This window comes from Thermobia domestica, chromosome 14 (genome assembly GCF_964235325.1).
Source record: "Thermobia domestica chromosome 14, izTheDome1.hap1.1, whole genome shotgun sequence".
NCBI classification, from domain to species: domain Eukaryota; kingdom Metazoa; phylum Arthropoda; class Insecta; order Zygentoma; family Lepismatidae; genus Thermobia; species Thermobia domestica.
Window position 1 is genome coordinate 167,432,783 of NC_137467.1, and position 18,516 is coordinate 167,451,298.

Genomic DNA, 18,516 nt, shown 5'->3' on the forward strand with positions numbered 1-18,516 from the left:
GGAAACGGGAGAACCTCGAGGAAACCCACGCACACGGTGTTTGTCCACCACGAAGCTCACTTGGCGCAAGCTGGAATCGAACCAAGGATCCCAAGCACCAGAGGTGAACGCCCTACCACTGAGCCACCGTGGCTCCAGATTTTATTTTAGTTTACACTAAGACGCTATATGTGAAAGTATGTATTCACCGTTGAATGTAAATGGATCTATAAACATTGGTAATAAAGTTGATTGTTCTAAAATGTATATTTTTTTCTTTCTTTCTTATTCAGTAAGAAGATCACTAGAACCAGGCTGGTTGGAGGGAACGCTGAACGGTAGGACGGGATTGGTTCCTGAGAATTATGTGGAATTTTTACCGTAGTGTAGTTAGGGAACATGTACAGTTCTTAGCGTATGTTTATGTGATCTGAGGACGTGCCATTTGAACTGCAATAATGATCTATGTGTTCAAAATGATATATCATCTGTCCAGTTACCAATACTACACAGATTGTTCACCTAATTTTATATGTAGATATAAAACAAGAAGGTAGGATTTGCTTTAAAAAATTAAGGGAAAAAAAGTATCACTTTCTTCAGTGATTTGTTAATTATTTATACCGTATAAACCAATGCTTAAGCTTGTAATAATAATAATTTCATAATTTAAAACAAGAAAGAGAATATTTTGTTGTAATCTCAATAGCTTGGTATATTTTTTTTTTATAAGTAGTTTTTGTCTACGAATAGTTTCGTACTAGCAAGACTTTGATTATGAAAGTCACTTGGATACATTATCGTAGGGGCCTTTCTTTTGAAGACTGTTTAGGGAACTGCATTTTAAATAATAATTCCATTATGTCTGTTCCTTTCTTCTTTCTCTAGAGATATATACATTTTCATATTTATAGCTTTAATACATACACATTACACTATACATTCCTTTCGAAGTAAACCTCCACCAAGGACCAGTTATAACTTCCAGATGATTCCGATTACATTTCCAGTGCAATTTAATGCAAGTGGTAGGCCGAATATTTCTAAAAATCTTTATTATATATATAAAACTTCGAACTTTTTTTAAAAAAATATTTTACAAAAATACTATCCTTAAAAGGCAGTGACACATTACTGCCGTTATCCCGAACTGTCCTCAAGCTATTTTGTGACCTTTAGATCATACATCGTACATGTTCTTACTTTTTCTATCGAGGCGAACCTATACTCGTTGATCAGTCTTTGAGCGAGGAAACTACAGCTAATAAACTCGGGGAAAAGAATTCACGTGACTAGTCACATGATGAGTAGAGTAATAGTGCCTCTTGTTTCACGACTCAGGAACTTTCTTCCGATCTGGCATCAGCTGTATGGAAATTTTGAATTTTAACATCGATTGGAATGATGTGGTGAAGGGGTCGTGGTGTACATAGGAAAATAAAATGTCCAAACTTAGATCCAGTTCTACAAGAAATTGAAATGAAGTACATACTTGATTGCTTCTAATTATGTCACCAACGGCTGCAGTAGCAGGCAGATATCTACCTAATCTTTCCGCACTGAATCTGTTACTCACAGACGAGCGAAATAGATGAAAACATGCTGATTACTATGATAATCCATGACGGCTCGTGCGAAAACCGATGGCAGTGCCAGTTCTTTGCGAAGCGTTGATTGGTTCTTTCTCCGTGCACATCATCAAAATGGATTTCCACAGCATGTGTAGAAAGCTACTTGTTTATATGTATTCATTTATCTGGAACAAGTTTTAGGCTTCGGAAAGTCTGGTATGATATTTTTGTCCAGCTATAAACGCCACAAAGTCGTCCTAGCAGAAGAGGCAAAGATATGCACGATGCTTGCTCTAAAGGTAACGAAGAATGGCCTGTAGAACTGTTTTGATAAAATGCGTTCGCGCTGACAGACCATGTTTTGTAAAAGCTTCAATTTCTTGTTTTCATAAATGATAGCTCTCTCTATATATATATATATTTTACTGTATCACGTATTGCTAACAAATCCTTACTCAGTACACATTACCAAATATTTGATATGGTTTCTTCTTTTAAAACCACTGTTTACTATTTCTCTTGTTCGTGTTTGTATACATGGTATTTCTTCTGATTTAACCAATTCGTCCAATTAAGCAGGACTTCAAATGAGGACAAGACACGACAAATGGCGCAGAGTATGTAATACGCAACAATACAAGCTTAAAACAAGTTGTCGTTTTGGTAAACAAACCAATACCCCAATAGAATGTAGGATCAAGGAAGCTCTTATACTGGGATGTGAATATCCAATGAATAAGGAAGCGGAAGTGGTGAATGACGTATGATAACAAACTTTTGAAGATATTATGAACGAAAAATGTTGAGAGGCATTGATTTTTGCAAGTCTCGAAATAATAATAATAATTATTATTACAATATGAAAGAAATTGTTTCGATATGTTTAGAGCCTTTTAGGCTTTATGAAAGTCGTAAATTTGACGGGACTTGGTCAGAGCAGAGGAAATACCATATACACAAAGGAAATATTCATATAAAAATAATAATAGTAAAAGTGTGGTGACATGACTTGTAATTATGTTAATTGTATTAACAAAATACTCGACGCACTGTTTAAATAATGTCGAAGCAAAAAGACTTTCCTTTCTTATAAATTTGAAAACTGCTATACATAATATAATATTTTAATTTATGCCATGAATCTTAGCGAGGAGGTTTTGATAAGCATCTGGTCTTAGAAGAAAAATATAATATATGCATTAAAACTAAGAGGCTTAACACATCATTCAGCGATCGTTTTCTCTCTGTCTGTCTGTCTCGGGGCCTACAGATTCGTCGTTTTGTCCTCTCGTCGTTTCAGATTCTTTCAAACAAAACCACCTCCCCCACCCAGGAATTCATGCCAGATTCAGTCAGGGCCGGATTTCCCAATAGGCCCGGTAGGCCCGGGCCTATGGGCGCAAGCTCCCAGGGGCGCACGGCCGAGAGAAAAAAAATAAAAAAATATCTAGAAATTAAAATAAATACCCATAACTTAACATACTTTTTGAATTTATTAAAAAAATCAGGCTAATAAAGCATTCTTTAATTCTTTATTCGAGTTTTTTTTTTTTATTTATTTGCCCAAATGGCTAAATTGAACAAAACCAAAGTTATTCACCAATCTTTTGTTACTAACGGTATTTTGTTAAGCCCAGAACCAAGTAAATTCCTCAAAAAACTTGCAATAATAAAATTGCATCGTGGAGTGGTGTTTAAGCAATTAACATATAGGCCTGATATAATTTTTTAATAAAGGTTTTTTAGGAAAGTAACTTTAACCAGACTAGGGGGCGGAAAAAATTATTGGGCCTAGGGGCGCCAAAATGCTAAATCCGGCCCTGGATTCAGTAAGTGTGTCTATCACAAAATAAATCAAAAGGATAGTAATAATATCTGTCTTGCATAAAATTTGTATAAAACATCTGTAATATGAATCATAACTAATCTTACGTTTTTATACAACTAACGAAAGACTTAACATGATATAAGTCGTCCAGTTCCAAACGGCTTTTGCTCATTTACAGAAAATCCCACAAAAACCGAGAAAAACAAGGATCGATGCGTTTTGTAGAACTGGAAATATTTGAGGATGTTCAAGTTACAGAAGTATTCCCAGTTCTACAAAACATACAGATCCTATATTTTTGCTAAGTTTTGTGCGATTTTCTGTAAATGAACAAGAATCGTTTTCGAACTTCTGTAATTGGAAGATACACTTTTCCGCGTGTTTTGTGTTTTGAGCTTGAAAGTGAACACCCAAAAGCCAGTGGTTAAGAAGTCGGGATTTTTTTTTTTTTTTTTTTTTTTTTTTTACCTCATCCAAGTAAGATTATAAATCGAAAAGTAGTTAAATTCCAACGATTTCCCTTCGGTACCCAATAACACCATGATCAACTATTTCCTAATTATCGTCTTAGTGAATTTTAGCTGAGGATGATTGTTTAGTTAGGCTATACTAGGATCTGTGCATTATCCTGTAACACAGTGACACATTATCCTGTAACACAGTTTAAAGTCTGAATGGACTAGATTAAGCGTTAAAGATTCGTTCTGTATTTTTGGATCAAAAGATCCAATATATTTCAGTCAAAAATTTTCTTGTACGCTTTATATCTGCAGAACTACATATAGTATAACCAAATTCAAACTGTCACTTAATTCAGTATGTGCTTAATCCGTAGAAAATATGAAAACTCGATTTAGGGACCGTTCAAAAATTTTGTGGCCCCTAATCCAAAAACTAATTATTGGCCAAGATCTCAATCTTTTGATGCATTTTTTTAAAGATCATTCCAAAAATTCTTGACCAAGATCGCAATCTTTTGATTTTTTTAATTTCTAATTTTTTTTTTTTTTTTTTTTTTAAATACTAACGACGCACTATACTAAACACCTGCGACTTTGATTAGGTTACAATAATGAGCATTGTTGCAGCCACTGACTTTACAGTCATGTTCAAAATCGTTTGTAACTTACTATGAAATGTTTCACATAAAAGAAAAGTTGTCACATAATATCGAGACGTGTAGGGCATCTAAACGATTTTTTTTTATTCTAAACTTTCGGCGACACACCAGGCACGTAGCCAGGATTTCATGAAGGGGGGGGGGGTCCGTGACATGAAGTACTATGGTCATCATACCAGGGGCTCGATCATTCTAAACTATTTTACTGGAACATATAATGGTTCGTTTAGCCAGGATTTCGTAACGGGGGGGGCGTGACATTAAAATCTAAATGCCTAGGAGCTCGATCAATCTAAACTACTTTACTATCAACATATATGGGTTTGTTAGAACAATAAAATGAGGATATGTTGGTGAGTATTTTAATAACAAACTATGAAGAAATCTCGAGTAAAAAAACGTGTTGAAGAAGATTTCACAATATTTATGTCCTTCCTCTGTTCATTCAAATATAACAATTTTCCTTTCATTATGACCTCAACTATTATAAAAAGTACCCTACTCAATAATGTCTTGTAAAATATTTTACATCTGCGTTCCTTTCTCTGTTGAATCAAATGTCAACAGAACTTTCTTTCCACATAATTTTTTGTTTTTATTATTCCGTCAACTACTGTCTGTCCCAAATGACAGGTTAAAGGAGCAGTAGAAAATTGTTTTTGAAATAACATGTTTGATAACTGCAAGGATGCGATAACGATAAATTATGATAAAAATATCCACTCTGTTACACAATAGTACTATACTTTCGGAAGCTTGAAATCTCCCTGGCTAGTAGCAGAAATTCTGAGAATTCCGTATCTTTTCTGGAAATTTCAAATTCCCTGACTCTTCCAGAATATCTCGCTTACCTCCCCACCATGTATTTCAAGTAATACAAATCTCCTCATAAGAAAGAGTAACCAAAAGCTTCCTGAATTTTATTAAATTTTTAACGCGATCCTTCTTTTTCCCATTTCATTTCGTTTCATCCGTCCTTATTTTTTTCCAAATCTGGTCTCGAAGGAAGGGGGGGTCCGGGTCCTTGGCTACGTGCCTGGACACACCCCATGGGGCTATGTGACATACTAGTTGGAAAAGCCTGTGCTACTGTATAATTTGGATTAAGTTACATATTGTATTTACATGTTGTGTCAAAAAGTAAGCTTTTCTGTAAACTTAGAAAGTACACACGCATTTGCATCATTCTCAGACATTAATCTCTCGTATTTTAAGAAAACTACTTTCGGCATTTTTAAACACTTTGCTCAGTTTCAGTTGTATTACTTGCAAATCTACACACAAAACATAATTGAGAAATAACTCTCGTCATTGTGACTTTCGATTAATGCATTTCCCAAATTTCAAACACTTTTACTTCATAGTCTGAACAATTGACGTTTAATGTTCATAAATAATGTAACACTTACCATTCCACAGCTAAGAGCTCCTCTTCTCTTTTTTCTTATTATCTCCAAATTACAGTCAGAATTCCGCACAGTTTGTACGTAATGAAATAATAAAAAAAAGGAAACTAGTGGCTTGAAAACTCCAATTTCATACAGGAATACGAAAATCGGCAAAATTTGGCATTTTGCCGTAAATATAGGGCTTATAAGAGATATGCCTCTTGAAGAAAGAAAAAAAAGTGTTAAGTATGATAATATAATTGTTTTAGAAAAGGTTCTAAGTTATTTATAGCATATGGATTTTTCTCTATACAGATTCATTACTTCGCTGTTTGACCAGAAACTTATCAATATTTCCTCGTTATTAATGGCTTATCTAAGGATTATTTGGCTTACTCTTACAAATACAAAAGTGATAACATATCACAACGTTCTTCCAGTAATACAAACAGCACAACGGATGAAAGCATTATATACATATATAGCATTTTCCCCCTAAAATAAACAGCTATAACAATTGTAAATGTGGCACCTGACGGAGATCAGCATAGTAAAACATGGTTCATAGGTTTGAAATAGCACTTTTTTAATTGGATCACCAAATAATCAATGTACTACGGTTCCTCATTCAGATTGTGCAAAGCTGTAATACTTTGGTAGTAGAGCGGTGTCCGAGGACAATGGTACCGCAAATTGTCGTGAATGTTATCTGAATCCTAGCTCAGGCAACTTGTTAGCAAAAATAAATTTAACTCTCAGCGTGTAGAAAGTACAACAAAGGAAATTTTTAACTTGAATGAAATGTTTGATTTGAGAATAGCACATAGCATCATTTTCGGTGTACGTGCTTCTTTTTCTCGTAATTCTCGCCTTTGACATGTCAATTCTTGAAGCAAAAGAAAAGAAAAAAATAAATAAAAATTAAGAAATGCGATTGACTATATTAAGTAATAAATGCGGAATAATATTTATAGTATATCTTCATTACAATTAAGGATTAGTTTGAAGCGAGAAGAAGTACAGACGGTACATATATTTACAACACTAAACTCTGTTTTCTCTAAAGACAGATATGAGTAATCATTTGCAATATTTCAAAACCTCGCTTCTGGCAGCAAAATACTTGAGAATTTTAAATGTTTTTTTTTTATTTTTTCTTAATATTTAATTGAGAAATAATATTTAATTCCTTACTTAAATATCACGTAATATTTAAGTGAAGGTAGAGAATAGAAAATACAAAGGACGTATTATGCATTCTTACAGAACAAAGTGTAACGTATCCATTTGCTTTCAAGTTAAAGATCCCTTTTGTTGTGACTTACATGAAAATACATTAACAACCCATAAAATATTAAAACAGTTATATTTTGTATTTGTAATGTAATTAGTGTAGAAAACGACACGACTTTTGGAATATTATATTTTATTGCCACAAAGACTAGATAAATTTCTTCCGTTTTATACATACATACACACACATGTATACATATAAAGAATTAATTAAATCATGCAGGTAAATCAACAATACATTGAAATTTTCAGTATTAATAGTTGCATGTAATAAAGTAATTATCGTCTTTTATTGCATTTTGTGAATAAAAGTTGGTTCATAGTTTATAAGATGTTTATGAGAGTATTTACAGCTTACATTTTTTAAAAGAAAGTTATGTTTGTAATACGAGCCCGGATTTTATGTACATATATATTCTGTTCTTGTGTATTTAGAGAGGCAAAATGTGCAAATGCCTACGAATTACTTTATGATTAGTGTAGTTCTTCTTTATATTACTTTTGTTTTAAATACATATTTCGTCTGAGGTTCAATATTTCTATGTATAAAATTACGTGTTTTAAAGCTGCTGCAAGTTATGTTCTGTTAGGCGCTATATCTTCATTTTTCGCTATTTCGAGTTAACAAACAAATAAGAAAGCTGATACACGATTTCTAGTAGACAGTACCCTTCCTTTGCGTTTTTCCGACGGTGCATCACTTCGTGAAAAAGGTATTGTTAAAAACTCAATCACAAACAAACAACAGGTGTCGTAACACGGAAAGACGAAAATAGTTATTTTTTTCCGTGGGGGGAGGGGAGAAAGCAAACCAAGACACTTGTTAAGTACCAGAAACTACTGTTTAGTAAGTTATAATATCTGTAGGCACCCTACTGTAAATATAAATTGTTTAGAAAAGCATTTTCGTGTTGATTTGCATCTTTTTCGGTCATTTTGTGGATTATCTGCGGTTGCCGGGCCTCCCAATTCTATGGATAATTGAAAGTTTACTGTTTTCCCCTAGAAATTTGCTATCGCTTCAATATAATATGGATACAAGAAAAGTGAGCTGTCTGCATTATAAGAATGAAAATGACGAAACTTTCTCTCTTCTGCGTGAATGGCACTTAACGCTGAAAGCGACTTAAGTTCATTTCGACGCATATCTGTCACTGTTTTATTCACTAGCTATTTTACTAGTTAGTACAATGCTTTTATTTGTAAATGAACCATTTTAAACGACACCGCGGCGATGAGATGTCAGAATGACATCTTGACTGAGACAGCACATAGGCATTAAACAATGTAATCTAATGGCGCATTTTTTTGCTTAACATTGCATCTGTTTTGTTTCTAATATTTAAAAAAAAAATAAAAAAAAATGCTTACCCAATGCGTCATTTTATTATTCGAATCAAAATGGTGTCAGTAAATGCTATCAACTACCAGAATTGACGAATTTTTTGTATAAAATCCTTGTTTCACGTTCTAAATTTGTGTGCCACTATCTTTATTTCAGTTACGTACGGATTATGGTCACTAATATGGTGAATATGTAAAAAGAATTCACCATAGTTCAAGTTGGGCATGCTATTTTCTTATCTAATGCATCGTTCCAATACCGTATTGGATGGGGTAAGCATCCATTTCTTTTAACTTTACAGCATGCGTCTGTTGTGTACTCTGACTTATTATTCGTTATTCCCAATTATTTAATGAAAGTTAAGTGAATTCGAAGTCTATTTTCTAGATTGGATAGTACTTAAAATTAGTCAAAAAATATATAAAGGTAACTTTACCTGTCCATTTTTTATGTTTTGATACTAAATATGGAATTGATATTACATAATTCGACATAGTTTCCTACATATTTTCTACATTTGATACTACATAAAATCCGGGCTATTCTTTAGATTCTTGTGAATTATAATAATTATGTATAAGTAATGAGCGAAAAACTGATAATCACGATAAAGAACTTAACAAATAACTGTATCTCGCAAATACGTACTTTTTTTTTTCATATGTATTCTAAAATAAGTAACCAGATTTAAGAAATATCTCTTTTTGTAGCAGATCTACTGCAGTGATTTCTTCAATATATTTCGACGTTTTTCCTTGACTTACAACAAGCCTCCACATTCCTTTTCTGTTTTAATTTGTAATGTATTCAGCTTAAATTTACATCCTTCTTTCATATGATATGTGTGACAACTTACAATATCTCACAGACATATAAGGTTCAGAAACAAGTAGCTCTATAGGATAATATTCGAATGGCTTACCATGGAATCCTTCTTTAAGATACTAAGTAAAAACTGTCACATTTAGAGCTTTGGATTAACGAGTTTATTAAACTTGACAGCGTGTTAGATACTGTACACTATAGCGATAATTATGTGTGAAATACTGCGTATAATAATTTTGTTCAAGATTTACGTCATCAAATCTTATGACGTCATGATCGATATGTAGATATTTATTTCTTTCTTGTGCGTAATGTCTTAGTTGATACATATTTTATAGTTATTCTTTTAATTTTGTTAATTTTCTGTTTTTCATAAACAAACTTACAGGTACGCTATAATTAGCGGACAATAAAGTAAGACTGGGTGTTTCTTAACAAAACAAAATCTGGCATTTATTATATTTATTACTATAATAAGCCATTTTTGTGTATTTATGTATATATATATTATTTTAAAAAGTCGTCTACGCATCTTCCAGCGAGTAGACGTAAAAACCGCTCTTTGTACTAGAAACAAGAAATCCTACAATATGGTCCAGGTTGCTGCTAAGCCTTCAGATCTGCCTTAGTGTGTTAACAGCATATCGTGACAATTACACTGATAAAAAAAAATAAATACTTACTTTCAAGATGGACTATTCACTGAGTTCTAAGGGTGAATTGAAGATTTCACTGTTTGCCCGTCCCAGTACTTCAAATTATTCAGTATCCTGTTTATCGTATGATATGCTGTGTTTACAAATCAGTCCGTTTGTAATTGTAACACCAATGTTAATATATTCAAAGTGTTCCATAGACTACTACTATACACGTCTTTCTGTGAGTGAACGTGTGTATTACATTCAGGTACCTCTGTTAGTGACAGTACTGATGTCTAATATAACATGAATTTTGTTTAGAAAATATAGTTTTTTCGTGATTGTAAGTAGGGAAAAAAAAAAAAACTGAAGAGTATGGAATATGAGATTAATTGATAGAATGTAACACAAAACTGGAATTCTGCTTCGTGCAAATTTTTCATTATAAATTTCTAGTGTAATTATTAAATTTTCACGCTGTTTTAATTCCACGTACTACTTTCAATACCGCTGTGTCTGCCTGATTTTTGAAGGGTAAAACTACTTTTTAACGCCTGGACGAAGTTAATGTAATTTTATGTATTGTTTCTTTCATGTTACATTGCGTCCGATTTTCTTTTCTTATTTTAGTAATCACTATACAGGGTGTTTCAAAACAACACCGACAACGTTTGGGAAGTGATTCCTGACACCAAGATAAGACAAAAAGTATAGACCAACTTGAGTGCAAAATGCTTCCTTTCGGAAGTAACAGGCTGCCGAAAACATGAAAAAATGAACTCTAAAGGTCCATAGCTCCAAAACTATGGGACCTACCGTATTATCGAGTTACTGAATGGCGGCTTCTGACAGATAGCTGCACATGTTGTAAACAAAACGAGAGGGAGGATTGTTCGCCAATCACAGCAGTATTCTTTCACGCTGTTGCTAGGCAATGAAGGTCACTGACCGTGCTGTTGCCGGTAGTTGAGACGACTTGTTAAACGTCTTAAGTTTGTCGCTATAGCTGCTGTCTCTGTTGCGGAGCCTCTGGCAACAGCGCCTCCAATACTCCACGTGCACTACCCACCTGTCAGAAGCCATCTTTCCTTGCGCACACAGTAGTCGGGTTAAGACTTCATTTAGAAACTAATATGTATCCTATCCAAATATCCAAGTTTCAGAATCCTACAGTACTTCCGCAACATTTTTTATACAGGTAGTTAATGAGTATTTTAAATTGTATGCAGCCAACTCCCTCTATAAAAATAGTTGCGAGAATACATTAGGATTCTGAAACATGGATAGCGCACATATTCCTTAAGTGAAGTTTTGACCCGGCTACGGTAGGTCCCATAGTTTTGGAGCTATGCACCTTTAAAAGTCTAAGCCTATAACTCCGAAAGAAAGCATTCGTGCACCCAGGTTGGTCTATACGTTTTGTCTTATCATGGTGTCAGAAATCACCTCTCAAACGTTGTCGGTGGTACTGAAATACCCTGTGTGTATACATATATATAATGTACATTAAGTCATGCCCCATTGACCTTGTACACAAAATAACTTAGTGATAGACAAGTGGTTGGTAGAATTGGGGTTACCTGCTATATCAACAAAAATTGATTGCCTTTGTTACACAATACATTAGGGTGTACTGTGTTTTCTATTTTCAAAATCCATTGCTTCTAAGATATGGAAAAAGAATAAATTCCGGACTAGTAAAAATAGCGCGTTATGATATGTTAGATATGTTAATGTTAGTGACATCTTGATTCAGCTAAACCAACGTTAATGAAACTTGCTTAACTCAGTTGTTTTATTTGAGTATTTTCATAATCACATTACTCAGTAGCGAGATGGTATGCGCTTGAAATTACAGTACAAATATTGATTTCCTTCATTTGGCACAGGTATTGGATCGGAGACAAGTAAATACTCGTTCATATGTGGGATGAAATTGAATGCTTAACTAAAATACATATTACGTGAAATAAAATTGTAATATCCCTATGAACGGTACTGTAACACCGCGTGAATTAGCGGTAGTTCACTAAATGTTCATGTTTCACTTTGACGGCACGTGATTAATCACTAATAGATCGTGCTTTCCGTAAGAAGTCCGAAAACAATAAAGTTGTGTGTGTGTGTCGGGAGATTCTGGGTGCAATCCCACGACCTAACACCGTGACAATTTTCACGGTCTTTAACTCTTTTCCATTGGGATGTTACAGTGATACTTTTAAGATATGGTTCTTGAACGACTTTCTTTCAGAATTTTACCTAGACAATTTATTTGTGGTGAAAGCTTGATGGACATGACTTTTCAGATATTCTGTATAATTTAACCGATGGATACACATTCAAAGATAGTTTTCGTGTGATGAGAAGATCTATTACTAGAAGGTTTACCAAGAATCTAGTCAATTTATTCACTACAATTCTAAATAGATATTTCCACGCAAGCAGATAACAATCGAAGTAGCAGTCGACACTGTAGGGGACCATCTACGAACACCATATCAATCAGTAACATAGGAAAAGTCACTAATTTACTGCACAAATAGAGAATACGAAAGAATCTGAATTACCTATTATATTTTGCTATTTATACTTTTTTTTTTTTTTTAATGAACATGAAGGGATGTATGTGTATGAATTCCCAAAAAGGAAAAGGAAATAGGTGATTAAAGATCATGTACCAGTTTCAGATTTTAATAACCGAAGATATACATTATGATAGTTATATAACAATTAAACTCGTAAGTAGATTCACCAATATGTTCTGTCATTATTTAATTTTTAAACTCATCATAAAGTGCATTCTCAATAATATTAATATTCTGTTAATAACTTGTAATGAAAATAAATTGCTTCATATTTTTTAAGACCATTTATTCCGAAGGTTTTGGGAAACGAAAGAAGCCCTCTTCTTATAAATTGTGTCTCGACTCTGCAAAGAGCAACTTAAAGTATTTTGATTCCCCAAAAGAAAAATAATTTGGTTTATTAAAAATGAATACATAATAATAAATAGGGTGTCTGTCGATCACGGAAGTCACGAAATCAGAAAACAGTCATGAAAGTCAAGAAAAAGTCACGAAATTTAGCTTTTGGCGCTTTTTTTTCTGTATAAGTAGAGACTAGAAAATTTTGTTCTATGAAACTTCAAAATTCACCGTCAAAAATGTCTATGCTCGGCTTTAGACGCTACCAAATCGCAAGCAAAGTACGCTTCTATCGCATGCATAACAATTCGGCCAAATTCGCTCTTGAGATTGTCCTTCAGCTGGCATCATTGAGCAGTAGTGATGCAAATCGCATCGCATCGCATCGCCGAAACCACCTACGCTTCTAACCAGTTCATTCAACTATAAGAAGACAGCGAAGAAGTTTTTATCGCTCCAGGGAACAGCCTTTGAAAGTAGAGATAAGATAAAAATAAGTCCTAAAGAATATAGGTACTGTTATTAGTTTTTGAGTGTTACGAAATATTGTGGTTTGGTAAAGAAAAGGTCACGAGAAAGAGTCACGAAATTTCATTTTGGGATTTTAGTAGATACCATGATAAAGGGCATATAATAATAAGATGCACTGTTTAGAAATCTTATATTCCATTAATTGATAGAAATAAAACGTATTTCAGAATACAAATATATTTCACAAATTAGAACACATGTCAGGATTTATACATCCATCATCAAGAACTAAAAGATTAAAGATGCAGCCCATGTATATGTATGTATGTTACAATGGATGGATGAAAAATAATTTCATCACTTCCGGCGACAACGAAAGTGCAAGATTCTGGAAGCTACATTTTCGTTTTTAAACAAAATAACTGCTACGTAAAGAAGGTATTATTGGGTAGTTGATTTGACGTTTAGCATCCCTGTGAACACCGCGGCTATATGAGACTTGGATCTACAATTGAATGTGGAATGCGCTTCTACCGGGAATTGAACCCGGGTCTCCCGCGCCGAAGTAAAAAAAAAAAAAAAAAAGCATAGTCGGTATGTAATTTATAGTCCGCACACAAGCAAAACCGTCGAGGCTTTTTCTTGAAGGTCAAGATCTACGGGTGACATTGTTAAAAGAAAAAGCAAGTTAATCCTCTTTGTGCCTCCTGGTGACAATTCCGGTGGCTAACTTTTTGTAACTGTGGTAGAATTGGACTCCTTGACAGCCTTTAGGCGACCCGAATGCTCTTTGGACGGTTTTATAAGTAAGGCTGCTTTAGGTTGTAATTCTGCTATACATTGATTTGCGTGCTATACATTGATTTCCTTATCTTTGTTCTGTCTGTTGTTTGAAGTTTCTTCTTTCGAAAATTTAGGCAAGAAGTCCGATTCTATTTCAAAACAAAATATAAGCCGTATAAGTGCTATATGTAGCACATTTGGAACCCTCGGGAAACAAATTATGCCGGAAGTAGTTGCGGAAATTCGTCATGTTTGATCCATCAGTTGTAAGTTCTATATGTAGCAAATTTCTATGAAACTTTTCAGAAATTAATGAAGCCGGAAGTACTTGCGGAAATATGTCATGCTTGACCCATTCGTTGTAAATTTCATATGTAACATTTCTTCGGAACCCTTCGGAAACTAATGCTGGCGGAAGTGTGGTATGCTTAACGCAGACATATTTCAAGGTTTCTCATATAGCCTCACTGCTAAACGGGACGTTAAACTCAAAATCAACTCAACTCAAATCAAATATTTCAACGTTAATGCTTTAAAACTTAAACTATTTTGCAATTTTTAGTTCTTATCATATGTATATCTTAAAAGTTATTATAATGTGAAACCAGCGCAAAACAAGGTGACGCCGTTACATTCTAAGAAAACTATCTTGTAAGTAGCATTTACGTATGTGCTGACAGACTTTTCGCTGAGGGTTTCGGTATTTAGTGGTATCATTCCGTACTTTTACTTAAAAAAAAATTTTCAGCATAATATAAAAAGAAACCAAAGAATATAAACATACAGCCAGACAGACAGACATTGAAAAGTAGAACGTTTGTGTGGTGCTTATTTTTCTACAATCTGTATAAATTGTAATTTCTTATGTACCTGATTTGTAATGTAAATTTTTTACAGTGGAAACAGTCCACTGGTATTCCCCGCCCCCATTTTGCATAATATTAATGTCTATATATTATATATGTATATGTCCTGCAAGTTACATTAATTGTTTTGTATATTATTTAAAAGCTGCTTTCAAACTGTTTTATCTAAACTTTTATGTATATACATATTATACATATAAAATCGTTGTAAAATGAATATAATAGTAAAAAATGTAAGCACGAAGTGCGTTAAATGAACAGAACTAAAGTTCCATTGCTATGTAAAGACAGAAGTTAAGTAGCGAGGGTTCAGATGTTTGCATGTGTGAATATGTAGTATGTGATGTACTGAATATAAATAAGCTGTTGTGAGTATATAAATATATATATATAAAGTATGTATTATTAAAAAATAAGAGTCTGTAATTATTCTGTATGACTATGTATCACAATTGTATAGTGTATTTTGATTTGTTATAGTACCTTGTTTAAAGAGCTCAATTAGTGCAAAAAAACATATCTATATATATATATATTAAACAAAACTGTGTTTTATTTATAATGTCCGAATATCTATTTCTCCACATAGAGTAAAGGATTCTAGTGCGGGCATATTTTATTAATATTTCCGTTTACTATTCCTCATCCATTCTTCTTAAGTACGCGGGGCAGTCAAAAAGTTGCAGTTTCCCTATCTAATTATGAATTTGACAAGTGTGAACAGTTATATAGCAGGCAGTGCATGAGTAGCGTAGGTAAACAGAGGAGTGTGTGCAGTGGCGTCGGAAGTATTTTTCAGCTGGGGGGAGACTGCTGTCTAGAAAATAGACACGGGAATGTAACATAGGAAGATAATACTAATATATGTTTGTAATGTAACAATAATTTGATTTGATTTGTTAATAATAATAATAATAATAATAATAATAATAATAATAATAATAATAATAATAATAATAATAATATAATGAAGCTGTAAACAGTTTCGTGAGAGTGAAATTTTCATCTATTAGAGGCATCTTAATTTACATCTTTAGATTAATTAATCCCGTGTCAGTTTTGTGCTGGATTTTCGTCTGGTGCAGAAATTTTCAACAACTGAAATAAGAATAAAAACATATAAAATTGTAAATTTTGTACTGTTCATAATGACTGTTTGTAAGTACAAATTTTACCATTTTATATACTGGTACATATTTTTAACTGTATTGGACATGGTCACACGGACACTATTAAAGAATCTTAAAGCTACTTAAATCACTTGGAAATGAGGAAATTAAAATTATATTTTTAAAAATCCAGTTCTGGTGTTGCAGTACACAGTAATATTAGAAATTGCTATTTAGAACTACAAACTTTGTAGCACTTTGTAGTAGAAAGTAACTTGTACATTATAAAACAGGCTACATAATTAAGTAAAAAATAAGAAAAAACATTTTTCTACCCACTTGACTTCGTACCAGAAATGGAAAAATGGAATTTTCACTCAAGACTTCATAAAATTTATATAGAAAATTCAATTACACTAATTATCCAGAGTTATTTGTATTTTTTTACTACACTTACTTCAGTATATCCACTTTGTTATTATATTCACCTCTCTTCCTAATCTCACTATATTCACTTCACACTAATAAAGCACGACAGAGTTAATAAGAAATACGTAATTCAAGTTTATATTGAATTTTAAGTGCTATTTTGTAATTTAAATAATTGGTTATAATATGCATAATATTTTCACTTACGTAATTCTACATTTATTTCTATTCAAAATTGACTAATAGTATCTTTTCTTTCGCTTGTCTTTGATATGAATTCTCTTGCAATGGTGTTTAAGTCTGGTCGCTACACATATGGAACAACAGCAGATGAGCAAATCTTTCCTGCGTCATGGACGTCCTCAAATATGTCTTTAGACTAACGCAAATAGCTGAATGATCTTTCGCAAATGCTCAAGAAGCTGGCATAGTGAGAACGAAAGTCCCTAGACGAACAATTTAGTCGAGAAGACTGCGAACAGTTGGGGTTTCAACACTAATAGTTTTTCATATTCTGATGGTCGTCAGCGACTTAGTGGTCATCAAAGTAGGTAGAAGCTGCCTGAGTTGAGCTCATAATCTATCCAGGTTAAAATCCGACGAACTCCCAACGACGAGTGAACTCCCAATTCCTGATTCAAATATTCTCTTGAGAGAGGCCCACCAGCACATATAGCACCTTCATAAAGTATCTTCTAGAGTTTTATGAGTTGTTTGAGGCCTGACTGATTGAAACGACGCTGCACTTCATTCAACAAATAGTCAATGATTTCGAAGTACATTTTTTGAAGATCTGATACAGGTTCTAGGGTAGCTGCTATAGAAAAATTATCAGTCTGCTCCAACCTAATTGGTGTTCTCTTTGATCTTGATAAAGTGGGCAATTTTAAGTGTAGTATGTCTGCATTTTCCTTTGGTTCCTTATAGATGTTTTCAAATGCACTGTCCGTTCGTAGGTTTCTCAGAGTGTTGCTGCTCTTTTAGCTCCAGAAGCAGAAGCTTCAGAATTTTGAAGCACTTTCGCCAGTTGTCCGCAAGGTACGAAAGCACGTATACTGCCTATCAGAAAAAATATCATTCAGAATTTATTCATTCTTTTTAAATGCCCTTTTAGAATTACTTTTTGACCATCGTTTGGACCACTTGTATTACTGATGATTCTTTTCGAACGTGATTTGAATTCGTTTGTAGTAGATTGAAATCTGATTAGAGATTTTCGCCTAACACACCAGCGAGTAGGACAAAGAGACAGCAAATGTTTAGGATTACTTTCGTTGATAGTTTTACAGGGTTCAAGAACAATGGTGGCGTGCGTATGTTGTCTATGGTTTTGCAGAATCCAGATTGATGTTTCAAATGTCTTTCACTATGGCCCGCACGTCACACAAAGATTCGTATTTTCGTGCTACTTCCTGCAATGGAAGATCTAATGCATGATTACTGCAATAAATGTATACAGCTTTTGGATGCTGAGTCGAAGTTATCTTCTGCACACCATTCACTTGTCCTGACATGATAGCTGCACCATCATGACACTGTTCGTGTATATTTTCTGCATTCAGGTTAGGTTTCGTTAGGATATCTTTGATCGTGAATTCTGTTTCCGATTTTGTGCCATGTGGGATGATCATTTCCATAAATATTTTGTTGGGTTTGATGAATCAGTCAAAATACAGTGCACACAGAGACAACTGTTCTTTCTTTGAAATATCAGTCGTGGAGTCGGCTATGATTGCATAAAATGGAGAGACTAACTTCTGCTACCAAGTCTCTCTATATTGCATGTCCCATAATCTTTAAAATTTCATTTTTTAATCAGCACTAAGCCAATTATCCTGTCGATTAATCCATTGGTTGAGAACAGGCACACCCATTTTTCTTTCATCCAGGAATTGACATCAAATTACCCGTACTATGCAAATGTCCACTGATTGCTTGACCACTGCA

The 18,516-nt window shown here is 33.7% G+C and overlaps 1 protein-coding gene across 3 annotated transcripts in view; it reads left to right on the forward strand.

Annotated features, from left to right (window-relative positions):
* The window catches only part of Graf (GTPase regulator associated with FAK), a 329,103-nt gene extending 313,538 nt beyond the window's left edge, over positions 1-15,565 (forward strand). For all 3 annotated transcript variants that reach the window (XM_081739156.1, XM_081739155.1, XM_081739157.1), the window contains exon 21: positions 273-15,565. In XM_081739156.1, the coding sequence (XP_081595282.1) occupies positions 273-364 (92 nt within the window). In that variant the 3' untranslated portion in view covers positions 365-15,565. The remainder of the gene's footprint in view (positions 1-272) is intronic.
* The last annotated feature ends 2,951 nt before the right edge of the window (positions 15,566-18,516 follow it).